We start from the raw sequence: 23,372 nt of genomic DNA, 5'->3' as shown, positions 1-23,372 counted from the left end.
ACATTTAAAATTAAGTTTTTTTAATTGTAATAAGATATTGAGCAATTAATTATATTAAACACTTGTTTATGACTTACAAGAGTTTGTTTAAGTATTTTTATAGTTCTAAGTTAGCACTTATTTTCGTTAAAACATTTATAAGAGGAAGTAATTTTAGTATTATGAAATATAAGGAGCTATATAATCCTAGGTCCCAATCCATAATTGAAGTCTAAAAATCATTTGCCTTTTTTTTATTTTCTAGTTTTAATATAATTGGCAAAATCAATTTTGTCCAACTACTTGTGTCGTGTTCAACTTAATTGAAATTGTGAAATCTTTTGACTGTATTTTCAATACAAATCATTGTGCAAATGATATTTTACTCATATTTTATTACTTGTCATAACCCATGCATTTGCAAAATTCGAGAGTGAACCAGTGAACATGTCATGGTAATTTCAAATAATTAGATAATTTCCCCCTCATTGTATCTTGATAAGGGGAAGGGATATTAATTGTGTGCTTTAACCACCATTATCATATTAATTGTCACATTATTAGAAGCAAAATTAAAAAATTGTTGTGGTTTCATATACTTTCAACACTAAATAACAATTTTTTATTGGTATATAAAAAACATAGGAAACATAGGGAGTATGTCTTTAAAGCAAACAATTGGAGGGCCAATTCTTTTTTTTTTTTCCATAGCAAAATGTTAAGTAAGTTGGGTTTTTGGGAGCTTATTAGGGCCATGACATGCTTTCAAATTCAAAAAGTTTTTACATATCAACTACCAACAAAATCCTCACATTAGTATTGAGATTTAAACCCACAACTTTATGAGTTATAGGCTAAGTGCCTAACCAACGGAGCTAACCTTGTTAGTGGTGGAGGTTCAATTTTTAATATTTGGTACCTACGAAGCAAATATAGTTAGAAGATATGTATATTCTATGCACTTGATACTCTAAGAAGGATTAGTAGGCTTTATGGTTGGCCGAGGATTTTCTTTTTCGTCTAAAAATTGAAGAAAAAAACTATTCAAATATTCTAAACCTATCAATTATAAAAGCAAATAAAAAAGTTCAGCTAGCTAGAGCAATTAAATGCTCAGAATTCAAATCATAATGAGCTAAATTATACTTTTAGTTTTCTAACTTTATATAAAATTTTAATTTATTTTTTTAATTTTGAAAATTATCTTTTTAGTTTTTTAATTTAACATTGCTAGTTTCAAATGAAATAAAATTAATATTTCAATATTTAAAAATATTTTATTGATATTTAAAATTTTAAAGTAAAAAATTAGCTTGATGAAACTAACGTGGTGTTAGGATTAAATAACTGAATATATTTTATAAAATTAAGGACCAAAATAAAATATTGTATAAAGTTACAGAATTTAATATATACTATAGCCAATCATTGTGATATAAAAATTAATAGAATTTCATATATTTGAAAATTTAGTAGCGAGACTACCTTAAAGAAAGAGTATTGGAGATTTGGAAACTAATCAAATAGGTAAAGAGGTATTAATCATATACATCATATTTATAACGAAGGTCGAAGGATCTAGAAGTTAGTTTATATGAAGAATAGAATGAGAGAAGAAAACACAAGAAAGGCTGTATTTCTTGTAAATGATTCGTGTAAACACTTAAATTATAAAAACAAAATCCTGAAATTAAAGTTAAATCAGATAAATTATTCTTCTCAATGCAAGGCCCGTGATACCGTACGCATGCTCTTCATAATAAGGTCGTCGATATATACCATTTATTAACCTTGATAACCTGATAAGTGCTTAACCCATTAACGTTTAGTTTTATGTCCTTGAATTGAATATAACTCTTAGCTCTTTTGGATCTACTACTGTGTGTAATTGGTCCGGTCCATGTGACAGGGTTCTTGTATCCTGACGAAGATTTGTTCTCTGAAACAATCAAAACCCTCTAATATTTTAGTAGGAGAATTATATATAAGTTCCAATCACAACAATTAATTACTCTTAAGTTTTGATAACTGAGCTTAAGAGAATGACGATACAAACCTAGGAATAATTAATTGTCTTGAATAAGACCTTAAAATAATTCTTCCTATTTTAATTAACATCAGAGAAAACAAAAATTTAAGAATTTATGTATCATATTTTTAGCAAAGAATATGGCCAAATGTAGGTCATCAACAAATGATGGGATATATACACTAGTCCAGATGAAATGTGTCGTCCTAATCCATTAACATTAACATCTCATTATTCCAACAATGGAAATTGATGTTATCTATATACAAATCTTTTTTTTTTTTTTGGTAGCGAATCCTCCCATGTCCAAAAGCCAATTGCTTCCACTAATTTGGATCGCGCTAGGTTGTGACACTTTCAAGCAGAAGCTGATCTACTACCAAATGTTGATGCATTTCCAAGTCTTAAACTCAAGGCTTTTAGTTAAGATGATATGACTCCCTTTCCAAGTAAACCGATCTCTTGTTATTGTTATCTTGCTAGGTTTTTCAATGTGAAACTTATTACAATGTCACCTCATCAAGAGACGATATCCCTAACAGCTCCACTCTATAACAATTTATTCAGCCTTTTGCCAGTTAAAACCGTTTGTGAATAGCCCTTTCTGTGATACCAGCCTCTTAATGAAAATATTAATATCATCAGTACAAGTCCAAAGGAAAAGCCCTTTAAACTTATAAATCCTACTTATCTTGCAAGGCTCTCTGATATGTGACTCATTATACGTGGTAATAACTTAACTGCTACTATAATTTCTTTTTTTTTTATTAGATTACACAAGCATCAAGTGGGATTGAACTAGCGAGTTAATACGACCAATGATGAGTATGATGCCATTAGGTTAGAGGACCATTAACACGATGAAGTTTAATTTAAACTTCAAATCTTTGTACATTGTTTGCTAAGCTATATTGGATTATATATTTATTTATCAAGATTGTTTATTTAGTCAAAAATATAATCTAAAAAATATAAAAGACACAGAAATTTTGAGCTAAAAAAATCTGAACTTCTCTCTTGACTTTGGACTCGTGATCAAAGATTGACGAAGATATAACATAATGACAATCCTAGAAGTTTGTTATAATGGTTATATTTCATCAAAGGTAAACAATTATTTCTCCAAATTCCATTTATTTGATCAGAGCAGATCTACAAAGTAAATAATTCAACACTAGGTACGATTGAGAGTTTTATCATCTCAATTTTACGGAAAAATATCCTGTTATATCCCCTGTGCTGAACCTTGAGATAACTGATTCCTGATGGAACTTCATATATTTGGAATTGATGCTGTTTTGATTCTAACTGTCTCCTCTGCAGAAAACTTGGTCTTCCTACAAGAAAGAGCTGTTGCTAAAGCAGCTGTAATCTGTCATATAGGAATCAAGTGCTTTGTTGTAATTTTCAGAATGAACAACACATATAAAAGGTGTGTGATTTCAAACTGTGAGTTTATTCATCATCAGTTTAAGTGACATACCCCAGTGCCGTTGCTTTGGTTGGTGGCTCACAAGATTGAGACTCTGGCTGGCTCAGCCGCAGATAGGTTGGTGCATGCAACCCTTCACAAGTCTAATTAAAAGAAAAATGACACTCCATTTAGTCTTCGAAAGAAAACTTGAAATGTTTAACTTTTTATTTTGATATGGTTATCTGATTGGGTCATGTTCAATTATTATTAGGTTTAATTGGAGGTAACTCCTTCCACTAGGATCAACCATGTGTTGGCAAACATTTAATTTAACTTTAATAAATAGTGTAGGCACAGTAAATGGTATCATCATCTTCCATCCTTTCTCTTTTGAGGGCAAGCTTGTTGATTTTATAAGCAGGTATACGCTTGTGAGACTGATAAATTATGTAATGGAAAGATGAATAGCACATGTACATGACCTAATTTGATAAAAAAAAATTTATCAACTTAATTACCTTCCGTAATTCTGCATTTTCATTACTAATGACTTCAATCCTTTTATAGAGTTCTACATTTTCTTGACTAATTGGATATCCCTGCAATATAATAGCACATCAATAAAATTAGTCAGAATTTTCGAGAACACATTTCATACAAGGCAAGATCAGAAACAGTATTCTTGAATACCTTGTGTTGCATCTCTTTAATCTCATCCTTTAAACATTGCTCCTGAGGATAATTTAATGATCAAATTAAACGCTTGTCCAGTAAAAGTGGCGAGACATGTTAAATTAAATGAAGATCTGAGTTGAATTTATCTATGAAACCTTTTTCATCCGGACGCTTCCTAAACTTATCCCAAGTTGATTTTCCAAATTTCGCAATTCATTAATGCTCAAACCAGAAAGTTGTTCACCCATCAATTTCCTGCATTTTAATTTAATTTCCAAAACAGGAAATGAGTTCTGGTTTACTAAGTAGTTCCAGTTTCTTAAATTCAGAGGATATAAAAGGAAAGAAACAATTGCTATTGAAAAGAGAGTTTATGATAGTTGAGTATGTTAGTCTATTGCACTGTTCTGTTCATTTGCATTTTTTTTTTTGATTGCATACAAATATTATGTCATGTTCTAGTAGTTACTGTTGGGCACTAACGGGGGAACATTCTCAATACATGCGATCACTTGCCTTTTCCCCCCATGTTGAGACCAAAATTTTGCCAGAAAAAAATAATAATGCTCCCCTTCCAATATCTGATTTTCTTATTTATAATAGAGTAGTGATTAAGTTTTGTTACCTGTGGCATTCTTGCAAGTGTTGCAGTTGTTGCCTCAAGACTGTTGCTTCTCTTTGCCAAAACTACCAAATGGAAAAACATATATCATCAAATATATATCTACATATATAGCTTGAACATTATGTCGGATAAAGCGTAATGCAATCATGAGGAATTAAGAAGACATGAATTCTGAGTCAAGATATAAATATGAAGATGCAAGAATATTATTTAGCAGTTTCGATGAGGTCATGTCAAGAGACATGCATGGCTCCATATATGGGAGATAGCTAGTTTCTAGTTATATAGTGTTAATATCATTAGATCATGTATATGACATGGTGCTTCACACTTAGCCAGCAGAACTAATTCACCCATTTTTCTGTGAAATAATATTATTGCTTGGTGATGAACTGAAAAGGCAATGGAAGTATGAAAATTTGATGGACTGTTGTACTAGCTAGAGTAACTATAACATGAACTATATGAAGAAAACTCAAAAATATGTTGAGGAATGGTATTTACTTTGATCTTGTACCTTGACTTCTGAAGCAGGATCTAGAAGCTGACATTGATCTGCTTGTTGTTCGTTGTAGCGGTCAATGATAGATTTCATGCTGCCGTAAGCAGAGATAACTCAATCAAAATAAGATGAAAATATATAAATGCATGTTATAGAATCTTTGTACGTATCATTGTTGTGGAAATTACAACTTGCGAGAAACAATATTTATTATAAACTTTGAAGATTAAACAATATTTATTGAACTTGACATTATTAGGGCAAGCTCCCTGAGGACATTGTTGGGATAAACTTTCACAGGCAAGGGAAGGCATTAATGCTTGGTGCATTGGATTTAATAGATCTTTCTCTTTCTCTCTCTTCTTATTTTCCCTCCATCCTCACTCCCTCCCGACCCTTTATAGGGTAACTTTTGGAAGGAATTTTTTGTTTTTAATATAAAACACTTCATAAGATATTAATTACGAGTTGTCAAATATTACACTATTTAAACACATTATTATGAGTGAGAATATAATGTAAATTTAATTTTTTTCATTTGAATAGGGTTAAAATTAAAAGTTTATTCTATTTTCAAACAAAGTTAATGATTTAACCACACTTGCTTGGTTTTAGTAAGGTGGTTGAAAGTACCTTATAATAAGGATTGAAAGGACTATATGTTTTTAACTCTTATATTTGAATGCTATTTAGAATATTTTTCATGCTATTTAGAAAGATAATTTATAATTTTTCAGTTGATTTATCATATATTAAAAGAATAACACGCATGTTTAGTTTTTGAGCTAAAATGGATTATTCTTCCTATGTTTTTTGCTTGTTTTAATAATATACTCCTTCCTATCTTTTTTGTAAGACATTTACAGGGAGAATTTAATTTTGACCCTTCAATAAGACAACAAATGAGATATTTATTACATATATCTTCCATATTACCCTTATTTAATGCATTAAGGAAAATGATACGTATCATCATCACAAAGATCATTTACTAAGACAGCTAGAGGTTGATGGATTTCAACGATAAACTGGAGAGCTTTTATAGATTTGGTCATAATATTAAGTAGTTGATGAGCGACTTTAACGCTGAATTAGGAGAAGGTTGAGGCCATGGGATGTGCTAGCTAGGGCTTCGTGGTTCAAAATATATTTCTCATCCTATTCATGTGATACTGAGTATATATCTTATTTGAATAATTGTTCATTATGCATGTTAGATAGGTTGTATTTTCTTTTGGATAGTTTCTCCTTTACTTTTTATGATAACAAGATATTATCACCACTTTTAAAAATGATATATTTTTAGCTAGTTAGAGTTAATGTTAGAGTTAAAGCTCTATAAATAAGGCTACAATCTATTTATTTACTCAAGATATTGCAAACCTGATTAGTCAAAGCACTGATTCAAAAAATAAATGATAAAAACCATAGTTGAATCATGATCCAACTAGCTATAAATAAATTATTTTATAAAGCTAGCGAAAACACCGGTTTAACAATTTATAGGTTCAACCAAGTGGGTTGACCCAAATTTACATACCATATACTCCCTCCGGTCCTATTTATAAATCATTTCTACCAACCTCATCAATACCAATACAATAAAAGTACAAGGAATAAAAGTAAGTAAAATTCCAAATATACCCCTATATAACAAATCTAAAAAGTAATGTCCTGTTACTTTTTCTCTCTCATAAAGGGTAATTTTGGAAATACCTCTCAAATATTACCTAAAAAGACGCACCGTGACTTATAAATGGAACCAAATACACCTTCTAAAATTGGACTTATAAATGGGACCGGAGAGAGTATTTACTAGACTTTGAATTGATTGAATAAACTATTCCAAACCTTTCACGCCATCTTCATTTCTCTGTCCTTCTATCTCCTTTCTCTTTCCCCTCCCCCTTTAGGTTTGTAAGTACTACTAACCCAGACCAGGTTCATATGCACTCCACAATCAGCACATGACACATCCTTATCATAATTTAATATAGACCTTTATCATGGTATATATAGTTATACATTTGTATGTATGTATGCATGCAAGCATGTGAACGCCTGCATAAAAGCGTTTTAACGTGTTCTTCAGAGTTTGGAGCATGCCTACGAAATTTGCTATGTAAAAGTACTTTTAACCAAAAAAGTTGACTTCTTTTATTTATAATGTTACATATACACTATTTCATGCACAGCTTTTTTATATATCAATAAACCTATATACAAGTATATATAATAAGATGAGAAAAAATAGCCAAACAGATATACAAATCCAAAGCATCAATTATCAAGCTTGCATTTACTCTCCCCCCCCCCCCCAAAACACACACACAAACAAGAAAGAAAACATGTTAATTTCTTCTAGGACGTCCAACGACAACACAGGATTGTTGCTAAAATTGGAACATAACCGCATAGTATCAGATAGAATATCATCACATTTTATCTTGGGAGGAAAAAAACCCAGAAAAGATTATGTAAAGGCATATTACTGAGATGAAAGGAGAGATCAGAAGAACAGTTTGAAAATTATATAGATACTATAATAGTTTCTGATAAAGCAACGAAAAGAGGAAACATAATTAAGCTGGGAATTGAACTTAATAATAAGGAACCTGGAGCTTCCATATTCATAGAGCTTGCCAGAGCTAGAGAAGACGATAACACCAACTTGTGCATCGCAGAGGATCGAAAGCTCCCTCGCTTTCTTGAGCAATCCACTTCTTCTCTTTGAGAAAGTCACTTGCCTGTTTGTTGAATCGTTGATCCTCTTAATCGCAATCTTTGCTCTCCCCATCTCTCTAGGGCTTCTCAGATCAGCAGCCACACATAAATCAGTAACAAAGCTGAAACTCATCAAATGAACTCTTAAACAAAACACATACATATAACTAAAAGATCAATAAAATAAAAACAAAAAATTGTAATAAATAGTTCATATATATGCTTGATAAGCATCAATAAAATAAAAACAAAAAATTGTAATAAATAGTTCATATATATGCTTGATAAGCTGGAACTTACAGAGCAACTGTAGAAGAAGACAGGTATATTTGGGCGCAGGTCCTGACTAGAGAGGCTTTGGAGGATTGATGTGCTTTGAATACTTTATTCAGATTCTTGTCAAGCCGTTTTGATCCGTCTGACTCGATTTTTGGGGTCATAAAGCAGGTTTTTTGGGCAGTGGAAAAACCGATAGTGGTTTTCTGGCCGAGATGTTGACCTAAACTCTCGAGGGTTACGTAGGTTGATCGTAGACTGATGGCGAGGGACAGGTGCCTGTCAGGGAGAGCGAGTGTTCGTCGCTTGAAGTGCCAGCGAGTGGACAAGTGAGTCCTCGGGATTCTCGAATGGTGGGGCCTGAGAAGTGACGCAGGGTTGGCATTATCTGACGTATGGCGTGGCGACACGTGGGATGATCAAAACTGAGAGCCCTCACACATTTCGAGTAATGGACTGGCCGTCGGCCATGAGCAGCGAATGGTGACGTCATTCTTGCATTTTTACCAGCGTTATCCCATCCCGTCTTGCCTAGGTGATTGATCAGGGAAAATAATAGACTCAAATAAAAAATTAATAATTTAATTTCATGAACTGTGATAATAACAGTAATATTTTAAGAGATTATTTTGAAATTAAATTTATAGATGAAATTAATTCATTATCCCTCTAAAATTTAAAAAAAATTGTAATTTTTTAAATAATTTTAGTCATTGGTAGAATCAAATTTGTGAATACTTATATTAAACTTATAAACGCTAAAAAATTAGTTGGACTTTGTTGATAAAAAGTTGTGATCTTTTTAAATTATTTTAGTTATTGGTGGAACAAACTTACAAATACTTATACTGAACTTGTGAACTGTATAAAATTAGTTGGACTTTAATTTGCTGATTAAAGAAAATTTTTGATAGAAAATTGTGATTTTCTAAATTATTTTAGTCATTGTTGGAACTAAATTTATAGATACTTATATCAAACTTGTAAATTATATAAAGTTAGTTGACTTTGTTGATTAAAAAAAATTACTATAAGAAATTATAATTTCCTAAATTATTTTAGTCATTGGTGGCACCCAACTTAAAAAAACTTATACCAAACTTGTGAATTATAAATAATTAGTTGCAAAGGGGTACTAAAGTAATTTCACACAGAAATTTAATCTCAAAGAAATATCTCAAGACCTCATTGTTGTTATCACATATCGGAAGACCAAATTGTCATTTTTTTCATTCGAGAGAGATTTATTTGTCATGCTTCCTCATGTTTAAGTCATTTCTAACTATTTAATGAAAATCAAAGATACACACTCTCTCTAATCCTACTAATTATAAGTTACTTCTAGTATATTTAACCGGAGTCAAGAAAAAATTTAATAAATTTTAACCTCCATCCTCTAGTAAAGATAAAAAAAAACTATTTTTAATAATTTTTTTAGCATTTTATAAGGGTAGAAAAGTAAATATGAATATATAAAATAATGAAGTACTTTATAAATAAGACCAAAATTAATCTTCTCTCTTTGCCAAATAAATAAGACTAGAATAATTAAATTATTAATGTTGTTTTAAAAAAATTCTAATCCATCCTTGTTAAATGCATGTCATCAAAAATACTTTGTATTTTATATGTAACCTTTTATCTTACTCATGGAAAATTATACAAAGGTAAAATTAAAAGAAAATAAGTAAAGATTAATATTTTTTCATGAAAAGTGACTTAGAAACAGAATTGCTACTTTCTTCTAAAAAATATTTATATATAGGATTGGAAGAAATACTTCCATTTTAAATTAAACTCCCTACCAATTTATGGAGGAGTAAATGGTCTGATTCTGATTGTTCTTTTCTCTGTGATTGGTGTAAAGCTGACATAAGCATCAACCATTTTTCTTCAATGCTTCCCTTGCTGAGTGGGTTAGCATGAATCTGAAAAAAGATTGGTAGTTAATTTGAGCAATGACAGTTTGGAAACTATGGCAATGGAGAAATGAGTACATTTTCAAAATAAAAAGCATATTTTTAAAAGCATAATATTTGATCCAAAATCTAAGTTATTATTACTCGCTCCGGTCATTTTTAAGAAGAGAGAAATAATTAATTCTCAAAGATAAAAATGTAAAGTTAAAATGGTTGGATTTAGTGCCTGATTGTATTTCGAATAAAATTATTTTTAATAGGATGTTACCTAACTATGAGCAATTGAAATAATTGGATTTAATAAATGTCACCAAAATAATTTTTTCTAAAATATCCTGATTTAATAATTGATCAGGACCTATAGATTTTAATAATTAATAAATACTGCATTTTTTTGGGTAAAAAATACTACACTTTTTTTTAATAATAAATGCTTCATAGCAAAGGTTTTTATTTTTTTTATACTCCTTTGGTTTCATTTATAGGGTAGAGAGAGAATATTAGTTTTTATCCTATTTATAAGGCAGTAAGGAACCCTTATGATTGTTGTATTTATCTTTATCCTTTTATCTTTATTGAATGCAGGTAAAGTTATTAAATGTTGGAGTATTTTATTTTTATTAAAGTATTTATATCTAATATGAATAAAGTTGGAAGCTTGTTGAATTTTTAGATATAATTAATGAGATTTAAGATTTTTTTATTCTAATAAAATATATTGGAAGTGGCTTATAAATAAGATTGGAAGGAAAAAATAGGACAATGATAACCTTGCCACGTTAACTTTTCAATCATACGCTTTTTGTTTAATGTGAGTCCATAATATGTTCTTGGAAGTTAATCATACATTTGATATAGTTAATTAGAATAAAATTGTAAAACAAAGCTAATTAACTTTTTTAGGTATATCCATATTTCTCAATATTTAAAGTGTGTTTGCAGTTTTGTATATTGAGAATCACAAAAACCATGAAATATTTTACTGGTTGTAATTTTTTTTAACTTAGGATATTGGCTTGTAACTTGAAAAATAATTTCAAATCTGAACCCAAATAAAAAGGTTTTTAATTTAATTTATTAGCAATTCATGGATAGATCTGCGGAGAAGTCAGGCTGAAAAAAACATACAATGTCTGGATTTTTATAGAAATTATTTGTGAATTAAATTTAAAAAACCTTGTTTTGTTATAAATTTTGAACGTAATCTAAAATATTACTTTTCTGGAAACATATAAAAAGAGATAAGTGACCAAAATTATAATGCTCACATGATCATTTTTATTTTTCCCCCCAAGTTCGGAATCTTTCTGAGTGGCGGAGCTACCTTACATGAGAGGGGGCCTTATGCGGTGACAGTTGGCAGTAGTCAAAATTCAATAGTATAGTTGAATTTGCACCAACTCAAATAAACTCAAAAAATTTTAAGATCGAGATTCAAAGTTTAGAAGAGCTTATGCACTGGGGTCACTCATATGAACTTGAAGAAAAGATCAAACAAGAACTCAAATAGGTTTAACTTCAATGCCCAATTTTTTAAAATTATTAATAAAATAAAATTAAAATAATATAAAAATGAAAATCTTATTTTTTTCAAAATAAAATTGAAATTGGCTAAAAATAAAATAAAATTTAATAATTTGAGTATTCGAATCAACTTGAAAGCTTGAGATGTTAGGATCAAACTTGATTATATGAACTTTTTATATAACCAGGTATTTTAAACCCACCCCAAATCAACCAACGCCCAACCCCACTTATTTTCTTAAACTTTTTTTTTTCATAACATTTCTAAACTTATTTATATTCTAGGGATTTTAAAGTTTAGTGCATTTTGTGTACTCGATAACATGAAAATTCAGAGTATTTGATTAGCATTATTGAGCAAGGGAGGAAACAAAGCTCCAGGTTGGAAGGGGCCAATTTTACATGACTAAACATGTTAATTTATTTTTTATTTTAAACATCTATTATTAATATATCTTTAAAATAATTTTGGGGATAATAAAACTTATAATTTTTTAAATTTATTTTAATTATCAATTTGATCTTTGAAGTTCAAACTCTATCAATCACATAGTTAAAATTTTATAACCACACAAAATTAGTCATAATATTCTAAAGGGGAAAAAGATAAAGGATCAAAGACTTTATTATATCATATTGGGGTGACATGTGTAAGTATTATTTCATTTTTATTTGTAAAAGAAATTATCACTTTTTATATTTTTTTTATATAAGTAAAATTACATATTTCAATAAGTGTTTATTACATATTTCTTAAATCACCTCTCATAATTTACATTAATGAAGAATAATTAATGCATACTTATATTGATTAACATAGGATATTTTAATTTAATTTTTTTATTTTCAGACATAATTATTATTGTTAATAAATTTTTTTAAATTGTATGATATAATTTTTTTTAACATACATAGAAACGGAGGGAGTAGAAGAGAAAGAAAAAAAATTGAGAAAGAAATGCACAGTTAAGAGAGACTGGTCACAGGGGGCAAAATCAAAAGTGGAAAAATGAGGCAGGCGGGTTGAGACAGTAGTTTTACTCTTTGATCTAATCCCTCAAGTCGCAAGTTTCAAGCCTCATCTCACTGTGTTAAATGGGGCCCCCCTTGAATGTGAGAATCTTTTTCCCCAAATTTTTATTCTTAAGATGTTTTGAAAGTTGAGTATGGCTCTCTTCTCAATTTATTTTAAACAAACTCTCAATTCTTTATTCTCAAGTTGTATATATTTAATAAATTTTTTTGTTGGCAAAAATATATTTAATAAATTTGCTGCGTTAAGTTCAGAGCACTATAGTCATTCCCGAATCCCGATCCATATGAAGTGATAACTGATAAGTGACGGAAGAAACAGTATCTACGATAAAATTGATATTCTTTCGTGATAAGCTTTCGATCATGACACAAACAATGCCTCGCCCCAAAACGAAATAATTAAAGATTGATCCATCACGAAATGATCCTTGTAAGTGGAAAAGAACTGCTGTCCCTAGTTGTTCGAATGTGTAGACTTGTTATTTTTTCACATCTTTGTACTTCATCTAAAATATAGAGCATTAATGTAATTTTATAATTTTTTAATTCTACATTTATTTTCTTCAATACTTTTTTTTGAAAAACTTGCATTGGAATTTGAATTGTTATTTCACTCATATATGATATTTAATAGATATAATTGAAAAGTTGTAAAATATTTAAGGAAAAATTAATTACTTAATCCCTATAATTTTGACTCAGTTATAATTAACTTAGTTTTGAACTTTAACTCATTGTAATTTATTAGTTCTTATAATTTTAACTCGATTGTAATTTACTTTTGAAACTTTAACTTAGTACAAGTGATATAATTTTAGTAATTTAAGATATTAGTTCCTGTATTTTAGAAAATAAAATTACAAAAAAATAATTTTGACAAAGAACTCGAACCTAGCTAGCTATCCACTGGTTTAACAATGAAGTTAGTTGGGGTGTATGACACCCTGTAGTGTAAGAAATGGGGAAAATTGTGTTTCATAAGTGAGTTAGGTGTGCCTTAGTCTCACAAGTATTTAGTCTAGAAAAGTCATTGATTATAAACTATCCTATTATGTTATAGCCCAAAATTTCATGTTAAAGGAATAAGGAGGATATAAGGGAGGTGTGATCATGCATATAGTGAGAAAGGGTACATGATTGTCTGTATTGTGACCCTAATGAGAATGTTCAAGAGTTAAGTTTTAATCACTCCCAATTATATGTTATTGAATTATGTGATAAAACTCCTTTGATATAAAAATTGCTAAAAGGCTTCATTTCCCAAGTGTGTGCTATTATGCTTGGAAGTGTGAATTTATACTCTCAAATGATTTACATGGTCTTGGAGAATGGACATTATTTGCCACTTACATTTAAACTAATTGACATGCACTAGTATGGGTTAGTTGGATCTTGGTTACTAAGTGATTGTACTCACCCCACTATCTTTAATATTTTAGGAAATAGCTCAAGATATCCAGATAGAGGAAAGCACCCAAAGGCTTAGGACTGTGATCCTAATTAGTATGCTTCTTTATTTTTGAAATTATTATGTGTATTTGACAATTTAAGTTGTGAACTAGGTTTTATCCATTTTTTTTTTTGGTCTTACTTGCATTATGTATTTGTGAAGTTATAAGTGTATTTTGGGCCTCAAGGAGTAAGTTTATGATATGTGCTATATGTGATAGGGCCAAAATGCTAATGCAAGTAAGACTGGAGCGTATTATGTGTTGATCACGGATTACTCGATGGAAATGTGCCTTAACTCCCCCTTGTATGTTTTTGAGACTAAGGGGTTGAGTATTGAAAATTTGATTATTGAGTATTTAATGTAGTATGGTGCATTGCATAAGTTAGTATTGATAATTTGCATGTGGTCAAATTGATATCAATGGCTATTAGCTTTTGGTAAATGGATTGGACACTTGGTTTTGTGAAAAGAGTTGAAAAGGTACAAGTTTGAAAAAGAGTGTCTAAATTTTTAGAATGATAATTTGATCATGAAATCAAAGTCATTAGCTAAAGCTCAAAAAGAGCTTTCTGTAAACACGTAGTTCATGTCAATCGAATGTCTGATAAAGAATTAGGGCATATTGGAAGTTGCCTCAAAAGCTATTAAATTGACAATAAAATTTACTGTCAAAATTCATGCAATTATGCTATAGCGCATGGTGCCACGAGCTGTGGCTCATGTTACAGAGGCGAACACACCGCAGCATATGTTTGATGAGCTAAGACACATGCCGCAAAATTTTTCAAAAATTTCTTGATTTCAAAGTCTTAAGCAAATGCAATTATGTGTGTAATGATCCCATGTTTTTACATACTTACGAACTCTAATTTGTCCATTTTCAAGACTTTAAAAATAGTTTTTTTTTTGTAAACTTGAGATCCCAACTTTTTTAATAATTTAAAACTTGATATTATGTTAACTATCTTAATCCAATCTCATTAGTTGGAGTTGATCATGTATTGATTAGTCGGATGAAAATGATTGAACAAAAGTTGTTGAAAAAACACAATAGAACTTTTATAGATTGGTTTAAACAGAAAGTGTTAAATGAAAGTAGTGTTTTTGATACACTTAAATGGTTAGTAGAAGGTCCTAACTTTGATGTAATATGGACATCAATATAAGAAAGGAGGTTATACAAGCAAGACGGCTTGTGAGATTGTTGAGAGGATTGTGTAAGGGATGTTGGACAAGGTGTGGGCGTCAGAGACTACTTTGGAACACCTACACGGCCCAACTCATCAAGAGGTATAGTGACTAGAGAGGAGCTTGATATTGTGATATCTAATGTGAGGGCAGACTAAGGAAGAAATTAAAGCTTCATTTGAAGCCCTTATAGAAACACGACTTTTAAAAATGAAAGAGGAGATGATGAGCATGATGACCTCACAATAGGAGACAACTGTGACAATTCATACGTCTCCTGGATTTCATAGCACAAAAGGGATTAATGTTCTTGAGCATGTGTTAGAGGGTCATTCGGGTGAAAATATTGGTGAACCATGCAAGATATTTTTGAAAGACCTTGATAGATGGTTAGTCACTTGTAGAAGTGTTCATGACTTGGGATCAACCATTCATCACAAGCAAATTCAAGATGATTAAATGAGAGTCGATCCAAAAGTGCCATACACACTGGTACCATTCCCTACTGATGAGGTGAAGGCTATGGCTGAAGCAATTGGCAGTTTTATCCTATGGCCTAAGAGACTTGTGAATATAATTCAAGTTGGGGTATGAAATTTCTTACATTTTGTTACATATTTTCTCTCCTAACATGTGTTTTTATTAACTATTTCTTACTCTTTTTTTTATTAATAGCTTCCTTCACTGACCTAAAACATCCCTCACTAAAACTTCTAGAACCCTTTTTGTCTTCACTCCAACGAATGATCTTAATGGCATATGATAAATCATTCCAAGACAAAGTTTTTGAAATGGATTCGGACGTTGTGGGTAAGAAGAACAAGATAATGATGATTGAGTAGGAATATTTACTTCAGCTTCTATCAAGAAGTCAGCTTACTACACCAAACATTAAGCTATTTATGATGTGAGTATGTTTTTCTTTAATATAATTAACTTAATTTTCAAGTTTGGTAAAAAAAAGATGATTGTGTTCTTATAAGTATCTCCATCGTTTGTATATCATATCAGGCAAAGGTGATAAGTTCGGATTCCTTTGCCCATATCATATGATAGAGAAAGGGAATACTCCTGAGTTAAGGGTTGAATACCTCCAGCAAAGAATATGTGAAGTCAAAAAGGACATTTTAATTGATCCATACGTGCATTCGTAAGGATCAATTTACAATTAATAGTTTTCTAATGTGGATTTACTCTAACCCATCATATTTTTGTACGGATCACTGGCAGCTATTGGTTCTTTCATTAAAGAGTAACACTATTGTCTTTGTATGCTCCTTCCATTACAAAATTGGGAAAGAAATGAAGAAGATGATAGATTTATAAGTATTCTTGTACAAAACTATTCCAATTTAATTTTTTTTGAATATATTAGTTACTAAGTTGGTGATTTTGATCATAGGGAAATAAAAACATATCAAAACACGTAGATCCCACGTGGCTCGAGCTTAAGGTAAGTAAGCCTATACTTTGTGAATTTGTTCAATTATTAAGATTTCTTATTGATTTCTTATGATCAACCATTGAAGACAAACTTGTGTGGCTTATATGTGATAAGACACATGTTCAACATCATCACATTGGGCATGACCGAATTTATAGTAGAGGTAAATGTATTTTGGAAAATTTTATTTTATTATGATATTTGAGATTAGTTAATAAACCTTTTTTGTAAATTATATTTTAGATGTTCGACAATGTGGATCCATTTTTGGAAGATGAAATTGAAGATATCCACATACGTTAGGCAACTCATTTGTGGAAAGTTTGTGAGCTTTATAAGTAGTTGTACACAATTTAATATGTTTGTTAGTTTTTAGGCAAGTTTTTTTTTTTGGTTGTGTTGATAGTTGATATAAAGTTTTGGATACTTTTATATGAATTATATTAGATAGTTGTTACTTTTAGACAATTAAACAACATTGTGATTTAAGCTAAAACTTTGATTATTGTAAATAAAATTTGCTGTCTGGTTGTGGCATTTTTCATGTATAGGGATGGACAATTGTAAAAGCAAATGAAATATTTTAAAAAAAAGACTTTTTCCATCGATTGTGACCACAACTGATGTAAAAGTCTATATTTTTTACATCAGTTGTACACATAATCGATGAAAAAAATTTATTTTTTATATCGGTTATCACTATAACTGACATAAAAAATGAATCGTTTTTTTTTTGTTTTTTTTTCATCTTTCTATATCAATTGTATACCTGGTGTAAAACATAATATTTTACATTGGTTGTACAACGGATGTAAAAAGCCTTAATTTTTTACAACTCCTGCATCAATATTTCTTTTAGAACCGATGTAAAAAGTGATTTTTAATTGATGTAAAAAGCCTTTTCTGTTCTAGTGAGGATATTACACCAATCCCTAATTATAATAGGCACATTTACTTTTGCCACAATCTCTATGTAGATAATGAATTTATTTCTGTTAGTCTTGATAGGTTGACCTTTATAATTCCATTCAAATTTATATTTTTGTTTAGCAGCCCTTCTTTTATTCACCTTAGTCATCAATGTCAATTCTCTCATTATTTGATTTGCTTCTTGTTGAATTTGCTAGTAATTCATATTAACACTAGGATTAGTATTGCTAGATCCACTAGGACTAACACACTTCTCAGAAGCCATTTCATTACAAAAATGGAAAAATAAAATAAATAATATGTAATAATAATCTAGAAAACCAAAGCACATAATAAGTAACAGCAATCTAGCAAATTAAATCACACAAATACAAGTAACCCACATGTTTAAGTTGTTCCTTTTCCTTTCCTTATATGTTCTACATCTTTTCTATCCTTCTTTACTTGAATTCCTTTATACTATGTTTGGATGCATATAGATTTGGATTTAGTTTTGAATTTGAGCCAAATTCATTATTTCAGTAATTAAAATTGCATGGATTTAGAAATTCAAGTTCTATCTTAATCTCTTTGTAATTTAAAATCTTCTCTAAACCCTTGTAATTTCAAATCCTATCTCAATCTCTTTGTAATTTGATTAGCTTATTAATGGTGTTGAATAGGACCAAATTGCCAGTGGTGACCAGGATCCTATTGGAATTAGACGATCGAGACCAGATGGTTGACTTATATTAAAATTGAGTTGCTAACATCATCAACTGAGATCGGACATCCAACTTCCACTGAGACCATACTACCAGGGATGATAGGGACTAGAGTGCAGGCAATGATAGGGACCAAATTATTGGTACTGACTGGGACAGGATTGCAGGTGTTAACTAGGACCAAAGTGTAGGTGATGATAGGATTAAAGGTAGGGATATGGCCTAACTCGTCCTATATGGGTCCGGTATGGGTTCAACCTATTTTTATATGGGTTGAAAAAATTTCAAACCAACCCAACCCTCGAGTTAAATGGACTAACCTGCCAACTTATTTTTTATAATTTTTTTAAAATACACCTAAATAGTAAGTTCCAATTTGATATTTTTTTCATGATTCATTCTAAATATACCAAAATACTAATTTATAATGTTTGTACAAAATATATAAATTGATACAGCTAAGTAAATCATGCCTAATATGGTTTATATCTATAAATTTTTCTTCTTTTTCTTTTTTCAATTTTTTTAAAAATAATATGGGTTAAATGACACAACCTTAACTCATCAAGGTTAACCCATATGATTCACTGTTTATATGGTATGGGTAAGAAAAAACTCATTATTATTTTTTTCTAACCTAACCTAACCCTTATGACAGGTTATTTGGGCCAACCTACATAACTCGATCCATATTCCTAACTCTAGATAGAATCTCATGGTCTTAATGGAAGTTAGCTGTTTGGTCCCAATCTTCTCTTATACTTTGATCTCAATTAGCATTAGCGGTTTGGCTTTAGTGGAAGGCAGCCATCTGGTCTCCATCTTTGCCTACACTTTAGTCTCGGTCTGTATTGGCAGTCCAATTTAGGTTAGTGATAGAAGTTTGGTCCCAGTGGGAGTTGGTTGTTCGGTCTTAAATGTTGGCTCCACTCCTATCTTAGTTGGCACTAGCAGTCTTGTCTTGGTCAGCGCCAGCAGTCAAGCCTCGGTTTGTGCTGACAGTTTAGTCCTGGTAGAAGTCAATCGTTTGGTCTTAGTCATTGTTGGCGGTATGGTCTTGGTAGAAGTCTATCATTTAATCTCGATAGACACTAATGGTCCGACCCTAATGTAAGTCGGTCATATAGACTGTCGACGTTATCCGAGTTGCTTTTAAATTCAAACATAGAAATTTAAATTTGTAATTTTACTTAAGATCCAAACAAAGGATTTTAATATTATAATTTAAAAATTTTAATATCATTCAAATAAATAATTTAGAATCTATCAATTTTAAATGTGAGATTTTAAATATGCAATTTCAAATCCAAATTCTCAACCCAAATTCGCCCATCCGAATGCAACCGTATTTCTTTTCTTTGAAATATAAATATCTTTACTGTGATCATTTCTCATATAAAAAGCTTCATCTTTAATAACAAAATCCCCATAAAATAGCATTTTCAAAGAAATCGTGAGTAAATTACGGTCGCTTAAATCAACTCTAATTATTAGTCTCTCTATTTTTTATTGTTAGAAAAATTACCACCTTTTAGTTGTATTTTTTTTATAGCAAAATCAACCATTTTAATAAGCATTTATTATATATTTTTTAAATTACCCCTCATAATTTATATTAATGAGAAATAATTAATGCATACTTATGTTAATTAATATAGGGTATTTTAGTCTAATTTTTTTTATGTTCACACATACTTTTTATAGTTAACTAACTTTCTTAAATTGTATGATACAGCTTTATTCTCTTATATATAGAAATGGAGGAAGTATATAATTTAGCTCACTAGTACATTTTAATATATAGTTTTCAACTATACAATTACCCAAGTCAAATAAAATATGAAATTTAAATTATAAAATTATATTAAAATTTGTTAAAAAATCATAGAAAAAAGAAAAAATACCATAAACATAATTTCCAATCAATTTTTGTCTCATTGATCATTGTAAGTTTACTCAAATCAAGAAAATATCATTCATTAGCAAATGTCAAAATCTTAACAAAAGCTATGATTTTTAGAGAAATCGCTTGTCAGTTTTAGTTACTCAAATCAACTCTAGTTGTAATAAAATTTGACATAGTATATTTCAATCTGTAGTTTTCAAGATAAAATTACTCTAATCAAACAAGGCATGTAATTTAAAATAAAAATTATTCAAAAAATTTGTAGAAAAATACCATCATCATGAATATCCATTTTGATCACTCATTTTCATCCTCATAATCATCTTAAGGCTACCCATATCATCCATTAGCATTGTCGAGTGAAGAACACCTCAAACATTATCATTTCCGACAACCCATAATTTTAAAATCAAACAACAAATGAGAAAAAAGTTAAACAAGTAAAATCAATCAATAAAACTATCCAAAACAATGAATAAGTTATTCCCACAACTAAGAAATCAATGGATATTGAAAGAAAAGGAAGAAAACACACCTTGAACTTAAAAGAATTGAAACCCAAAGAGAATGAACTCAAGACGATGAATGACAGTGTAGGCAATAGCAGCTTCACATTGGAGCAATGCACGATGGTCAACGACAACAATGGAGGTATTTTGTGGGAGTTTTTTTTTCGTGTCAAGTGGAGAAAAAAAGAGAAGAAGAGAGACTATTGGGCATGATAATGAAAATTAAATTGAAATAGAGTTTTAAAACAATAAAAATGACAAGCATTTTAATGCCCATCATTTATTCTGTAATAAATGATGAGTGTTTGAAACACCAGTCATTTATTGTCATGACTTAATGACGGGTGTCTAAAACAATGGTTATTTAAAGTTTAATTTTTTTCTTAATATCTAGAATCTGAAATGTTATATGATGGGTTTAAAACACCCATCATTTATTATTCTATAAACACCATTATATAAAGTTTAAAATATTTTAGTTTTTTTTAAATCGCAGAAACTAAAACGTTATATGATGGGTTTTTAAAAATCCATCATATATTATCTTAACATAAATGATGGGTGTTTTAAAACACCCATTATTTATTATTTAACCATCAACTACCTCACCTGTATATGATGTATTATATATGACGTATTTTTTTTAACCACCATTTTTGTTGGCATCTTATATCAAATTTTTGTGGTAATGGTATTTGAAATATATGTTTGGTACTATAAATGATATTCCATTGTTTTGAATTATAAGACACTTTGAAAGAGATTCAACATTTGAAAATATAAAATACTTTGAGAGGATTAATGTTTCATTAAATTGGCTTATTCTAATATTACTATTTCTCCCTCTCTATTTAATTATCATTGCTCTCTCTTTTTAATATATTAAATGAAGGATATTTTTGAAAGTTTATATTTTTATTTTTAAAAAAAGATTGTTAAGTGTATTAATGAGATTTGTTAGTATGTGAGATTTAATCTAAAAGTGTTATATAATTTAGAATAGAAGAAGTACATATGAACGAATAGATTAACAGCACAGGCACATGAATACATGATCTAATGATACCTTCCGCAATTCTGCATTTTCTTTACCAATGAGTAATGACTTCTATCCTTTTGTAGAGTTCCACATTTTCTTTTTTTTAGGAAGTTCAGCCGTTCATGGTATTGTTAATGTTTGAAATAAATTAAAATCATGTTTGTATAATAAATTGTTGGTATAATAAAATTTTTTGTTTGTTAAATTTGTCTCAATTGTTGATCTGGTCCCCGAAATTTAATTTTTATCAACCAAACCATGCACAATTAGTTCTCATGAAAGGAAAATAATATTGTAAGGATTAAAATTGTATGACTATGAAACTTTAAGCACTTAATTAAAAGAGATTAAACTTGAAGGACCAAATTAATAACTAAAATAAATTTGAGGGGCCAAAGGTTTCATTTTTACTAAATTGTTATAGTTTGATTAATTTTTGTTCATTAAAGAACTCTTAATATACCAACAGTTGTTAGGTTAGTGGAAGGAATTAGCTCTTTATAACATGATAAACTAATGTTCGAATCTCCAATATAACCTTATGAAGGGAAAATAATATCACAAGGACTAGCTGTATATGATTATGAAACTTTATGATCTTGATAAATAAAGATTAAACTTCAAAGATCAAATCAATAATTAGATAAAATTGAAGAACCAAAAGTTTCGTTATCCTTGAATTGTTATACTTTAATTAATTAATGTTCATTTAATAACTCTTAATAAGAATCAAATCCAAAATATTAGATTAAGTATAATTGTTCTTCATTATGCAAAAGCCCGTATGGCCGCATGCTGCTCATAAAGTTCATGGACACTGTATTTTGCAGGGTCCAAAAAGGGTGGCTGCAATTTTTAGGCAATCGGGGGTTCACTTCCATCAATAAATAAATAATTCTGATAACTCACTGTACCGTTTAATAAACACAATTCTAATGACTTACGTTAGTTGATGATAAGTCCTCAGCCAACTAACGTGCAGTTTTATATTTGAATAATGACGACTCTTTTGGGTTTAATACCTGTAAGTCCACATGATACTGTGCTGTAGCAGCACGACGAAGATTTGTTTTCTTAAACAATCGAAAACATCAAATATTTTAGTTAACAGAACAGAGAAAACACGGAGTTAACACGGAATTAACACTGCATTAACATTACATGTATAATGTTTCCGATGAAGCATAATCATCAACAAATGATCCTATACACTGGTCATTTGTGAAAATGGGTATTTCTAATAATGTATTCACATTATTTTATTATTCCAAGACACTTTTTGCACTCGGCCGGCCAACTTGTTATTTTTCCATTATTTAATTATGTTTAATAAATTAACTACTCCACTGTGTGTACTTGAAAATGTTGTTCTTTAAAAGTAGCCCCCCTCCCCCCCCAAAAAAAAAAGAAAGAAAGAAAAATGAAAAATTTGCAAAGCCTAGTTGTAAGTTAACGTTCCATATTGCAAAAGTCAATTTTTGATTTATCCAAAACAGC

At 29.9% G+C, this 23,372-nt stretch overlaps 1 protein-coding gene and 1 long non-coding RNA gene across 2 annotated transcripts; both read right to left on the bottom strand.

The window, feature by feature from the left end:
• Window positions 1-3,193: 3,193 nt before the first annotated feature.
• LOC129286580 (uncharacterized) lies at window positions 3,194-4,156 on the bottom strand. Its single transcript, XR_008587486.1, has 4 exons — window positions 4,113-4,156; window positions 3,941-4,021; window positions 3,492-3,583; window positions 3,194-3,380 (listed from the first exon to the last, which is right to left on the bottom strand). It is a non-coding gene; the product is annotated as an uncharacterized LOC129286580 (long non-coding RNA).
• Window positions 4,157-4,243: 87 nt separating this feature from the next.
• LOC129286344 (agamous-like MADS-box protein AGL21) lies at window positions 4,244-8,328 on the bottom strand. The gene is made up of 5 exons (XM_054922326.1): window positions 8,249-8,328; window positions 7,840-8,070; window positions 5,240-5,318; window positions 4,723-4,784; window positions 4,244-4,352 (listed from the first exon to the last, which is right to left on the bottom strand). Exons 2-5 carry the CDS (start codon window positions 8,019-8,021, stop codon window positions 4,244-4,246), a joined length of 432 nt encoding a protein of 143 aa, XP_054778301.1. The 5' UTR covers window positions 8,022-8,070; window positions 8,249-8,328.
• Window positions 8,329-23,372: the final 15,044 nt, after the last annotated feature.

The sequence above is a fragment of the Prosopis cineraria genome, unplaced genomic scaffold, assembly GCF_029017545.1.
Source record: "Prosopis cineraria cultivar Desert tree isolate PC_DT_omini unplaced genomic scaffold, ASM2901754v1 PC11, whole genome shotgun sequence".
NCBI classification, from domain to species: Eukaryota; Viridiplantae; Streptophyta; class Magnoliopsida; order Fabales; family Fabaceae; genus Prosopis; species Prosopis cineraria.
Note: the sequence above shows the minus strand (reverse complement) of the source record. Positions and strands in the feature narration are given on the sequence as shown.

What these genes read in the sequence shown, in the direction of transcription:
- LOC129286344 (XM_054922326.1), bottom strand. Translation starts at nt 8,021, where the DNA reads ATGGGGAGAGCAAAGATTGCGATTAAGAGGATCAACGATTCAACAAAC. An exon ending in TATGAATATGGAAGCTCCAG is followed by an intron (nt 5,319 to 7,839) that starts GTTCCTTATTAT and finishes TGCTTACGGCAG; the next exon opens with CATGAAATCTATCATTGACC. An exon ending in ATCCTGCTTCAGAAGTCAAG is followed by an intron (nt 4,785 to 5,239) that starts GTACAAGATCAA and finishes TCCATTTGGTAG; the next exon opens with TTTTGGCAAAGAGAAGCAAC.